This window comes from Homalodisca vitripennis, chromosome 1 (assembly GCF_021130785.1).
Source record: "Homalodisca vitripennis isolate AUS2020 chromosome 1, UT_GWSS_2.1, whole genome shotgun sequence".
Classification (NCBI taxonomy): Eukaryota; Metazoa; Arthropoda; class Insecta; order Hemiptera; family Cicadellidae; genus Homalodisca; species Homalodisca vitripennis.
Window position 1 is genome coordinate 156,862,424 of NC_060207.1, and position 12,227 is coordinate 156,874,650.

The 12,227-nt window shown below is 34.7% G+C and overlaps 1 protein-coding gene across 2 annotated transcripts in view; it reads right to left on the bottom strand.

Moving 5' to 3' along the window:
- LOC124374535 (cytoplasmic dynein 2 intermediate chain 2-like) overlaps positions 1-12,227 on the bottom strand; it is a 29,554-nt gene that overhangs the window by 15,076 nt on the left and 2,251 nt on the right. For both annotated transcript variants that reach the window (XM_046832740.1, XM_046832745.1), the window contains 5 exons: positions 11,490-11,599; positions 10,834-10,918; positions 9,187-9,427; positions 7,686-7,773; positions 4,846-4,949 (listed from right to left, as the gene is read on the bottom strand). In XM_046832740.1, coding sequence (XP_046688696.1) covers positions 4,846-4,949; positions 7,686-7,773; positions 9,187-9,427; positions 10,834-10,918; positions 11,490-11,557 — 586 coding nt within the window. In that variant the 5' untranslated portion in view covers positions 11,558-11,599. The remainder of the gene's footprint in view (positions 1-4,845; positions 4,950-7,685; positions 7,774-9,186; positions 9,428-10,833; positions 10,919-11,489; positions 11,600-12,227) is intronic.

The following is a 12,227-nucleotide window of genomic DNA, read 5'->3' on the forward strand; positions in this document are numbered from 1 at the left end:
ACTACATACCACAGTGTGCAGCTGCTCAGATAGTTAGTGGTTCGAGACCAGGGTAAGATATTCCTCTACCCAGGACCTCAAGTGCACTGTGTGACTGAGTTCTGCATGCGTTGTAACGGCTCACATTGACTAATGATGCCTCAGAGCCCTCTCGTGCTGAGTCCCCATACGAGCACCTCACCTACATATAAAAGTGTGGCAGCTGCTCAGATAGTTAGTGGTTGCGAAGAACCAGGGTAAGATATTTCCTCTACCCAGGACCCAGTTGCACTTGTGTGACGAGTCTGCATGCGTTTGTAGCTGCACATTGACTAATATGCCTCAGAAGCCCTCTCGAGATGTTGTGTCCCTTACGAGCACCTCACCTACATACAAAGTGTGCAGCTGCTCAGATAGTTTAGTGGATTGGCGAGACCAGGGTAATATATTCCTCTACCATGACCCACTGCACTTGTGTGACTGAGTCTGCAATGCGTTGGTGGTAAACGGCTTCACATTGACTAATGATAGCCTCAGAGCCCTCTCTATGCTGTGTCCCATACCGAGCACCTCACCTACATACAAATGTGCAGCTGCCAGACAGTTAGTGGTTGCTAAGACCAGGGTAAGATATTTCCTCCTACCCAGACCCATGCTCTTGGTTACTGATTCTGCAATGGCGTTGTACGGCTCAAACATTGACTAATGATGCCTCAGAGCCCTCTCCATTGCTGTGCCATACGAGCACACTCACCTACATACAAAGTGTGCAGCTGCTCAGATAGTTAGTGGTTTTGCGAGACCAGGAAAGATATCATCTACCCCCAGGACCCAGTGCACTTGTGTGTCTGAGTCAGCATGCGTTGTAATTTACGGCTCACATTGACTAATGAATGCCTCAAGCCCTCTCTTGCTGTGTCCCTACAGCAACTCACCTACATATCAAATTGTGCAGCTGCTCAATAGTTAGTGGTTGCGAGACCAGGTTAAGATATTCCCTCTACCCAGACCCAGTGCACTTGTGTGACTGAGTCTGCATGCGTTGTATGGCTCACATGACTAATGATGCCTCAGAATGCCCTCTCTTGTTTGTGTCCCTTACAGCACCTCACCAACCATACAAAAGTGTGCAGCTGCTCAGAAGAGTTAGTGGTGTGCGAGACCAGGTAAGATATTCCTCTACCCCAGTACCCATGCACTTGTTTGACTGAGTCTGCAATGCGTTTATGGCTCACATTGACTAATGATGGCCCTCAGAGCCCTCTCTTTAGTTGGTCCCAAACGAGCACCTCACCTACATACAAAGTGTACAGCTGCTCAGATGTTAGTGGTTGCGGAGACCAGTGGTAAGATATTCCTCTTACCCAGGACCCCAAGTGCACTTGTGTGACTGAGTCTGCATGCGTTGTACGGCTCCACATTGGACTAATGATGCTCAAGCCCTCTCTAGTGTGTCCTTACGAGCACCTCACCTACATACAAAGTGTGCAGCTGCTCAGAATTGTTTAGTGATGTCGAAGACCAGGGTAAGATATTCCTCTAGCCACCCAGGACCCAGTGCACTTTGTTGACTGAGTCTGCATGCGTTGTAACGGCTCACATTGACTAATGATGCCTCAGAGCCCTCTCTTGCAGTGTCCACATACGAGCACCTCACCTACATTACAAAGTGTGCAGCTGCTCCAGATATTTAGTGGTTTTGCGAGACCAGGGTAAGATTATTTCCTCTATCCAGACCCAGTGCACTTGTGTGACTGAGTACTGCATGCGTTTACGGCTCACATTGACTAATGATGCCTCAGATCCCTCTCGTTGTTGTGTCCCTTACGAGCACCCTCACCTACATACAAAGTGTGCAGCTGCTCCAATAGTTTATGGTTTGCGAGACCAGGTAAGATATTCCTCTACCCAGGACCCAGTGCACTTGTGTGACGGAGTCTGCAGCGTGTTAACGGCTCACATTGACTAATGATAGCCTCAGAGCCCTCTCCCTTGCTGTGTCCCCATACGACACGCCTCACCTAACATACAAGTGTGGGCAGCTGCTCGATAGTTAGTGTTGCGAGACCAAGGGTATGATTATTCCTCTACCCAGGACCCAGTGCACTTGTTGACTGAGTCTGCATGCGTTGTACGGCTCACATTGACTAATGATGCCTCATCAGCCCTCTCTTGTTTGTGTCCCTTACGAGCACCTCACCTACATACCAAGTGTGCAGCTGCTCAGATAGTTAGTGGTTGCGAGACCAGGTAAGATATTCCTCTACCCAGCGACCCAGTGCACTTGTGGACTGAGCTCTGGGCATGAGTTGTACGGCCTCACATTGACTAATAAATGCCTCCGAGCCCCTCTCTTGCTGTTCCCATATAACGAGCAACCTCCCACCTACACATACAAAGTGAGCAGCTGCTCAGATAGGTAGTGGTTGCGAGACCAGGTAAATATTCCTCTATCCAGGACCCAGTGCACTTGTGTGACTGAGTCTGCATCGTTGTACGGCTCACATTGACTAATGACGCCTCAGAGCCCTCTCTTGCTGTGTCCCATACGAGCACCTCACCTACATACAAAGTGTGCAGCTGCTCAGATAGTTAGTGGTTGCGAGACCAGGGTAAGATATTCCTTTACCCAGGACCCAGCGCACTTGTGTGACTGAGTCTGCATCCGTTGTACAGCTCACTGTTTGGAATATTATAAATACTGAAGTAGGAAACAAGTTACAACATAATAATAGAGAATATAAATTGGAGTTAAATGGTTCCACTGTTACTAATTCTAACTATATTAGCAATATTTGTAATGATTATTTTATAAACTTAGCCAGTTACACTATAATGTATAAAGTTTTACTGAACCTAAACTGATTAACAACAAATTTGACTGTAAACAAATCTGTTTTAGGGAGGTTTTTAAAACTATAGACTTGCTAACGAATAAGAACTCTTGCAGTCATGATGAGATAACACTTAAAGTAATTAAATGTATTTAAAATAAGGTTGCTGGAGTTTTGGTACATTTAATTAATGAATATTTTTTGTTTGGAATATTCCCTGATGATTTAAAAATATCTAATGTTATTCTGCTTCTTAAAAAAGGAGACTCAGAAAATGTTACAAACTATAGGCCAACCTCATTGCTCACAATCTTGTCAAATATTTTTGAACGAGAGCTATGTACAACAAATTTATTTCTTATTCGGAGCAAAATAAAATAATTTTTTGTGCAGCCTCTCTTTAAAAAATAAACGTTTAATATGTTATTCCTCAAATTAATATTACAATTTTTAGTATTTATTGCAAACTTTTTACCAGTGTATATATTTACGCTTTAAATAAACAATATTCTACTTAATTTTTTGTACATAAAAAAACCATTAAATTAGCATTTCTATAATTTAAATCAACCTACTGGTGTAGCTTTTGTAGATTTGAGCATATTTAATATGAAATCAAATTTAAATTTAAAAATCTGAAATATACAATGTTTATAATATAAATACCAAATCTGATATAACAATTCTTAATATTTGATATTAAGTGTTCTTTTAAAATATATAATAATGCTTTTAGTTGCTTATACCATGTTATTATATTGTTACACACTTTGCCTGATATTTCATACAAAATCTTTAGTTCACACATTTCATAATTGGTGTTTATATTTTGCTTATAACAAATTCTCTTACACCACAACCCCAATGTGTAAAAATAAAATTAGAAATTACATTGCTGCAAAATAATAGTCAAGTGTCTAACATTGTTTAAGCAATTTCAATACATTTTTACCCACTTTTTAACCAGATAAATCACTATCAACGATATGTATTAACCTAATCTTTGGTTACATATGAAATAACTTATACTTTAAATCAACCTTGTACTATTAGTATAAAAAAATGATTGATTAAAAAAATATTTCATCCTATAATAGCATTTATGAATACTAATACTGATACTAGTGCATACTGTTACTAATATTTTGTGCATTAAGTTTTTATATTTTATGTATATTGGATATACTTTATCAGTTATTAAATATTTTTTGCATGCTTTAGTATCCAGGGAACCACACTAAATAATGTATTAGCTGGAATGCTAAAAAAGTAAAAGACTGTCTTACAAGATAGCCAAGAAGGAGACGGGGACTAGTGGACTAATCCACCGTCTGCTCGCTTAAATTTGTTAATGCAGCTGCGTAGGTTGTTGGGCCAATGCCCGGTTGTGTCATCGGCCCACTTTTAATCATGGTTTGATTTTTGTCATTTAGGTTCATTGGCCCAACGACCAACTTAAATTATTGTTGCTTAATATTAATTCATAGTCCAATTACACCACTCATCGTTGGGCTAACGTACCTATACCAGTAAATTAAATCCATAAGGTTCGTTGGACCAACAACTCTAGTTTGTACAATTTGCAGAAATGAAACAAATAGGGTCGTTGGGGCAACGAGCCAGTAAAGTAATCGAACCTCTATATCTTATAAAGTAGGTTGTTGGGCCAATGACCCTCTGTGCAAATTATATTTCTACAAGAAGGGATATTGGGCTAACGATAAGTGGAGTAATCAAACCGTTCCTGGCAAATCGAACTCAAGATCTACAGCATTTTGCTTGGAACAATTGGATAAAATTCCTTTTTTATCAGAAGAAGTATCTGAAGGTCACAATGACGACAATAGCGTCAAAATGATCGCGTTGCAGTCACTGTTAAATCAGATGGCAATACTCTATGACATCAGTATACAAAAGATTTTTTTTTAAGTAAAACAATAGACAAAAGTGTGAGCTTTCATATAAAAATAAAATTGTTACTTATTTTTATATATACCAAAATGGTACTCACTTCCTGGTATTACAAACTAACCAGAGAATGTGCCAGCCACAACAACAGATGATAGGTAAGGATGCATGCTGATACTCCTGACACATGACATGGGTTCTAGGGAGCGGCTTGGACTCTTGCTCTCTCTGTCAAACCAAAAACCATTTGGAATCTATAATATGAATGAGTTTAGGAACAGAAAAATAACTGTATGGTTGACTGGTTCCTATTTGTAAGTTCTGGTTTTTAGATTTTAGTTCTTCAGCAACTTAATAATTTTTTAGGTGCAATCATATTTTTAAAACATTGTGCCTTACAATCCCTTACAACTCAGCATTGAAACTGAACAATAACATAATTAAATGTCATTATTGCAAGCACACATAAAAGAAGAACAAACATTTATAATAAGAAGCCTTTAACATGAAATTATTACTACATACAAATATCATTTTAATGAACAAAAGTAGCAATTATTATTTTATGACTAAAGGATTTTTTGGTTGTTATTATACTATTTCCAAGTTCACTGTCAACAGTTCTCAGTCTTCATTACAGTTCTTTACATTATATTCCTTTATGAATTTCAAATTAATCAATCAAATTGAACTACATTTATTTTAAAAGGCAGCACAATTATTTAAAATCACAACAAAATTGTCCAAGGTTTCTAAAAGAAAATGAGCAAGTAAAAATTCATTTTTATGTTTTATAATAATTGAAATGTCAGATCTAAAACCTAAATTTTTCACTGCCAACTTTTCACTGCAAACTGAGAATGTGATTGATAGATAAAATCCTGATTGAATGAGTTGTTAACAATATTACATGTTAACGTTTACATACAAAGCCATTTAAAACTAATTAGAAATAGACAACACAAACTTACAATACGATAAACTTATAATAGTTACACATTACTAATTGTTAGCAATATATATTGATATTTTTACTATTCAGCAAGATTGTTCATATATAACCCTCTCCCTGGCAAACCGCATTCCGAGGAGCTAGGAGCTGAAGTCCAATCATCAGAAATCACTATGATCTGTTTTATTATATCTATCTGCTTTGTGCTAACATCATGTGACAGTATTTTGAACTTCAAGTGAAATAATCAATTCACAGTAATGTTGTCCTTGCTTATTCATTGTTGTTCACTGAACACTGACTGACAGCTGACTTTTAAAGGTATGAATGAAAACTATTCTTGAACAAGCAGGAGGTACATAGATAGTGCATGCTGAATCTGATAACAGGTGCTGCCATAGATAAGTAATTGTCGAATATCGGATACTTTCTGGACAACCCTCCATTGACAGTGTGGCAGTCATTTGTCATTCCAGTTCCTTCTAACTTGTGTTGCTATCTCCCTTGATTATTGGAATTATTTGCAATTTTGTATAAATAATGTTTACTGAAGACATTTAGTATACTTGTTATGTACTACAAAGACAGCAGGTCTTCTCTTAAACTGAATACTGACAAATGCTGTTTTAAATTTACTGCAATATAAGATTTTACCCATCTTTAATCCCCTAAAACTGGCAACTACTGTATATATAGGTGTCATAAAAATTGTACTTCCCACCTTAACTTATAAGTTGAAAATTTACCAAATTTTAAAGTATTTTATTTACATTATGAAATACAACTAGTCTCAAGTAGGTCTCTAATATCAACGGAACATAAACCTATTTCCATATTTTGATGTCAGGCTCCACCAAATGCACTATTATTTCCATAGACTGATAGAACATACTGTAGCAGCTACAGTGACACTTGGATAAAACAATTACTCTAAATAATGAAATGAAATGAAATATGCCTTTATTTAAGAGGTGGAGTTAGGGCTATTTAGCCCTCTCTACCACTCGAACTCACATAATATACAGATATATATGTACATTAAATGTTGACCTTAACTAATAACTAATTGAATTTTAAATAAAAATAAATGCTTAAAAATTAACCAAAATATATACATAATATGTAATAATTAAATATCAAATTTATCATATTAATATCTTAATATGTAGAAACATTACAAAGTTAAATTAAAACTTAAATTAACAGTTTACTTTTTAAGAATTTATCGATTTTGCTACATTCATTCTCTCAAACACACAGCCTGACCACAAGCACACCACGAGCACCGCCACCCCTACAGACCGCCCAGCAACAAGTCCTTGACCTTTGCCCCAAAACAAGCTCGACCTTCGAATAATGTTTACTATGGTAAAGGATCTAAACAGTGAAATGTTATTTTTATTTCTGATTTGGTTGAGAGATTATAGCACTTTTATTAAGTCTCGCCTGGATAAAGATTAAATTTTATAACTGCACTATACAGCCACACGTAGTAGCCTGGAGAGCTGAACAAGAAAGTAGTAAGGGACACTAAGAGAGGCCGAGCTGAGGGACCAGATGTGGTCATAGATCTTTCACCTGACACAGAGAACAACCATGGCCACCCGCAAACAATCACATAATTTGACAAAAGAGTGCAAAGTGTTAATGAGACAATATCAAGGATGTTAAGAAAACCAATTTCATTCTTCTTTATCCCAAATTTACACCATTTGAAGAAAGGTAAATTCTAACTTTAATTGGAAGCTATGTTGGATTGAGTTAACTTAAAGAACTTTAATTTTTACCATTATACTTCTTTTATAAAGATCTTTAAAATGGGGAATCACACAAGTGGATTACTATTAAAAAGTGCTCACTCTTACAACAAAGATGACCACCAGCTAATTTGTTACATTCCTAATTAACATTATTGTTTGTCATTTCCAGCATTGGATGGTATATTCCAGAAGATTTTGATATTGGTCTAAGATTTAAGTTATTAAATCCTTCCTTTTTAGGTGTAGACTGACCTGTCAACGTTGTACAAAGCGATGTGGCCCTGGTGGGAACACCAGCTGGGATGAAGAGTATGTGAATGAGCCACAGCCAACACACTTCCTGCATACAGATATATTACAAATATGCTGTGTCCACACAGTTTCATTATAAATACTGCTTATACACAGAGCTATTACAAACACACTGCTTAAGCAAAGATATATTAAAAACACACCATTACATATATATGAAGTTAAATCAAATTATGATTTCCGACTAGTTTCAATGCAAATTCAGAAATGTTATCTGACTTGAAATTACAAAAAGTACTTAGGGAGTTTTTATCAAAGAAAGCAAAGTAAGTTGTATAGTGACATATTGCTTACTATACTACAATACAAATGATTTTTTATGTGATTTGGGTATTAAAAAAAAACTTATTGTCATTTCATGACAAACCAACAAGGCACTCAACCTGACCATTTCATATTTGGTTAAAACTTTGTGTATTTATACTTTCTGACATCTTGAATGTAAACGTATTTTTTTAATACTATCCCTCATAGTTCTTTTGTATACATTTCTTTAAATAACAAAATATCACATTTTTTAACATGTGCTTAAATCTAAAATCTGCTTTAACTATAGTCCCATTAGTGCTAGAGAGCTAAGAGATATCTCATTTTAAAGAGGGTGTCATGGGTTTTAATTTGATACCCAACTTTAACACTTTGGGCAACAATTTGTTTAATTTTTGAGTTGATGTTTTTAATTTATATATGTAACCCTCTTTAAAATGAGATATCTTAGCTCTCTAGCACTAATGGGACTATAGTTAAAGCAGATTTTAGATTTAAGCATATATATATATATATATATATATATATATATATATATGTGTGTGTGTGTGTGTGTATGTAAATTTTTTGAGTACATCATACAAATTTTAGAGTGGGACTAAGATAGGATCAGGAGATATATTAAAAATGCATCACTGGTATCACATTTTCAGCACTAATAAGCCTGATACCGATATATAAATAGGCTACAAGAAATATAACTGTGGAAATGAAATGCACAGATTTTGTTCTGCAAATCTGAAATGGTCAAGTTAAAAACTATTTTTTATTGGTTGATTTGACACGGAATGACCCTACTTTCTTTTAAAGAGCTTCAAATTTAATAAGTATATATTTCATAAAAATTATAAATTTATTGTTTTTGTTGACTTTTGGTTCAACAACTTTCACAACTCACACCGAAGTTTGTATGGGGGAGAGGTTACAAATTTATTGAGTCTAGAAGCCCAAGAAAATAAAATCCCACCCACTGAGCTTGGAACTCAACTGTAGTGGTGCCAAATCCAACATTTTACATTATGTTCAAAATGTTACACAGTGCAATTAAAAAAAATAAGTATTATTTTATGTAAGTCAAAAGTGTAGAAATATTTACTAATTTTACAGTTATGAAAATCTGCCTACCAATTTCTATAACAAGTATATTTCATAACTAAAAACTACAAATAACTACCTGTGCAACTCCATGAAAGCTGGCTCACTTTCATATTGTCCGCGGGTGGACTAAGTTTCAGTAGCTCTCTCACGTCAGAGTCCGGGTCCTGTGCCAGTGTGTAGGTGTTTAAAGCATTGCTGCGACACACACGGTCCAACTCCTGAACCACTGCAGGGCACACACGGCCAAGGAATGCTGCCAGTCTTGTCTCGTCATACGCAGCGGACAGTTGTTGCACATCACTATACTCCGTTTGTACCTGAGATAATAGCACATCAAACAATTGAACATAAATGCTTTGAGTAAAATATCTTACAATACAGGTTATTGAGTCACATTTGATTTACTTTTAGGAAGGACATTCAATAAATGAAATTTTATTAATTTAAGAAAGGAATCGTACAATGGCTTGGCTTACTCTGTTAAGCACTATAGTCCCTTTTTCACGAAACTTTAATAAATAAAATATGTACATTCTTGGTTCTTTAAATACTTTGTTGGTGTACATAAAAACAACGCAGATTAATTTATTAACAGAGAATGTATTCGCAGACGCATAATACATGAAGAGAAAGTAACCTTGAAATCCCAATGCACAGATTAAAAACTGTGTTTAATATTTCATACATTTAATATTATGTAATTAATACTTATTATATTATCTTATGGATGTTTGGAAGGATTTTTCTGAGTGAAACATGTTTTGTATAGATAATAACATATTTTTAGATACTTCTAACCCGGTTTGTTGAGATAAAGACAATCGATTTATATTTTTAAAACTAAAACAAATTTTGATACAAAATATTTATTTCTTAAAGTTATATTTAATTTTTAATGCATGGATAAAATGACAAAGTTGTGGTTTTGTTTAAGTAAGCAAGTATGTAGCAACAATGTAAGTTTAAGCATGACAAAAATAAATAATTAATTCAAAATCAATAAGTGTTACCAAAGTCACATAAATGGTGTTACTAAAAGGCCTTTCCATGAGGGTATTTTACATGTCAATTCAATTCAACATAAGGTTGTTTTATGTACAAAATTTCAACTAAATTAGAGAATATATTTTGTTGGCACTATGATGTTAACATTTGATCAAGTTAGTATTTGTATCATAATTTTATCAGAAGATATATTGAAATCAGACTGAGTTTGATAGGAAACACTCAAATGGAGGCTTTAAAAAAATCTTTTTTACATAATACTACTGAAGTTTTTATTTTGCATCATTATTTCTTGTTTTCAGGTTGAAACAAAAAATTTTTCCTGAATGAGAAGTACTAACCTTTGATTCAAAGGGCTAAATGTTTTGGCTGAAATAACATACTTAGCAGTTTGGTAGATACATTTATATGAGTTAAGTAAAACTATTCTGATATTTTATTTAAAATTGTTTTTTTTTCTGATCAAAAATCAAAATACACTAAAAATTGTGACAGAAGATATTCTCAGAATTAGATAAAATTTTAAAGGTAAAGTACCCTCAATGGGGGAGGGGAGAAAAATTTGTAATAAGAATTATCAATACATAAATAAAAAAAAGAAACTTGAGAAACACATTTGTAACCTCTGAGTTTAGATTAAATACATGAATTGAGCTTTTGACATTCAAAAAATAAGTTAAGTTTTCCACTTTATCTGATAAACATGTGATGTACATACCGCTGTGGAGGAAGTGTCTACAGCCTGTAAATCTTGGTCTGCTGTCCGCACCTCCGTAGTCTGCACAGAGCTGTCCTCACTGGCTCTATTACAGGACAGGAGAATGAACAACTTTGTTTAAAAGATAAAATTTAATGTATTGTAGTATAGGAGCAGTTCATTTTAACTAATGAGGTATACTTAGTTTTTTGGAACTTGTTTGACTCAGACCCACTGCACTTTTCTGTCTGTCATCACTGTAACTATAGCAATCATATTCATATTATGAACTGGAATCAACAAGCACTAAAGCCATATTGTACATGGAAAGGAGGTGGTATCAAGGAGGCGACCAGCAAGCATTTCACAACTGATTAACAGCATCAGGCATGCTACTACTTTATTTAATTAGTAACAATTAATCATCACCTCATGGTATTCTGGAGGGTTGATGGTTGTATAATTTATACATAGGAATGAATCTGGTCACATGAGATGCAATGAAGACATTAATGAGACAGAAAAAACAGAAAATAAGGAAATAAAATGGTTTAAACAAGTATTGTTCTTATCAAACACAATTTTACACAACCACTACCCTTAAAGCTCTGTATAATTGATGAATAAAATAAAACTATAATATTTCATTCAACAAATTACCTAGGCTACAAGCTTACCTAGAAGAGTTCCAGTTTGAGGAAAATCCTGCAGACTCAGTTTCAAAATCAGTAAACATATTAGACATTTGATTTGTCTCACATTGTAATCAAATCAGTAATTCTTATTCCTGAAAAATAAATATGTTAATCATTAGTCTTTAGGTTGGGCTAAATATAAAAGGTCTGCAGTATTGGTATAGTGGTTGAACTCAGATTATGAATGTTATGCATGGTCTACGATTGAACAGAGGGTATAGATTAGTTCAAAAATAATATTAATGAAGGTCTGATTTATGCGTTAACCCTGTTTGAAAATCAAAGACATTCCCATCCAGTCAGGATTTAGTTTATATTATTACTGTATTACAGTAGGCCCAAGTTTAATTTGTATGATAATTATAAAACCGAATATACAGACCAATCACTTATATTAATATGTTAATGTAAGTTAATATCAATTGTTAGAGACACTGTTTAACTATTTACATCAAGCAATAAATTTAATGTGGGTTTAATTTGTATCCTAGAATTCATTACAGACCTACACCTTCAGCTCAAAGGGTTCACATGCTATAAATTAACCAACCAGGCCCTAGGGATTACCCCTGCCCATGATTCAATTTTCTTGAAATTTTGCAGGTCTGTATGTTCCTATTGTCAATAGTAAATAACATATGATGTACATTTACCCCCTTTTTATGGGGGTACAATTAATCATCTTTTATAAAAGATGTCTGATTTTGATCAAATTGTTTC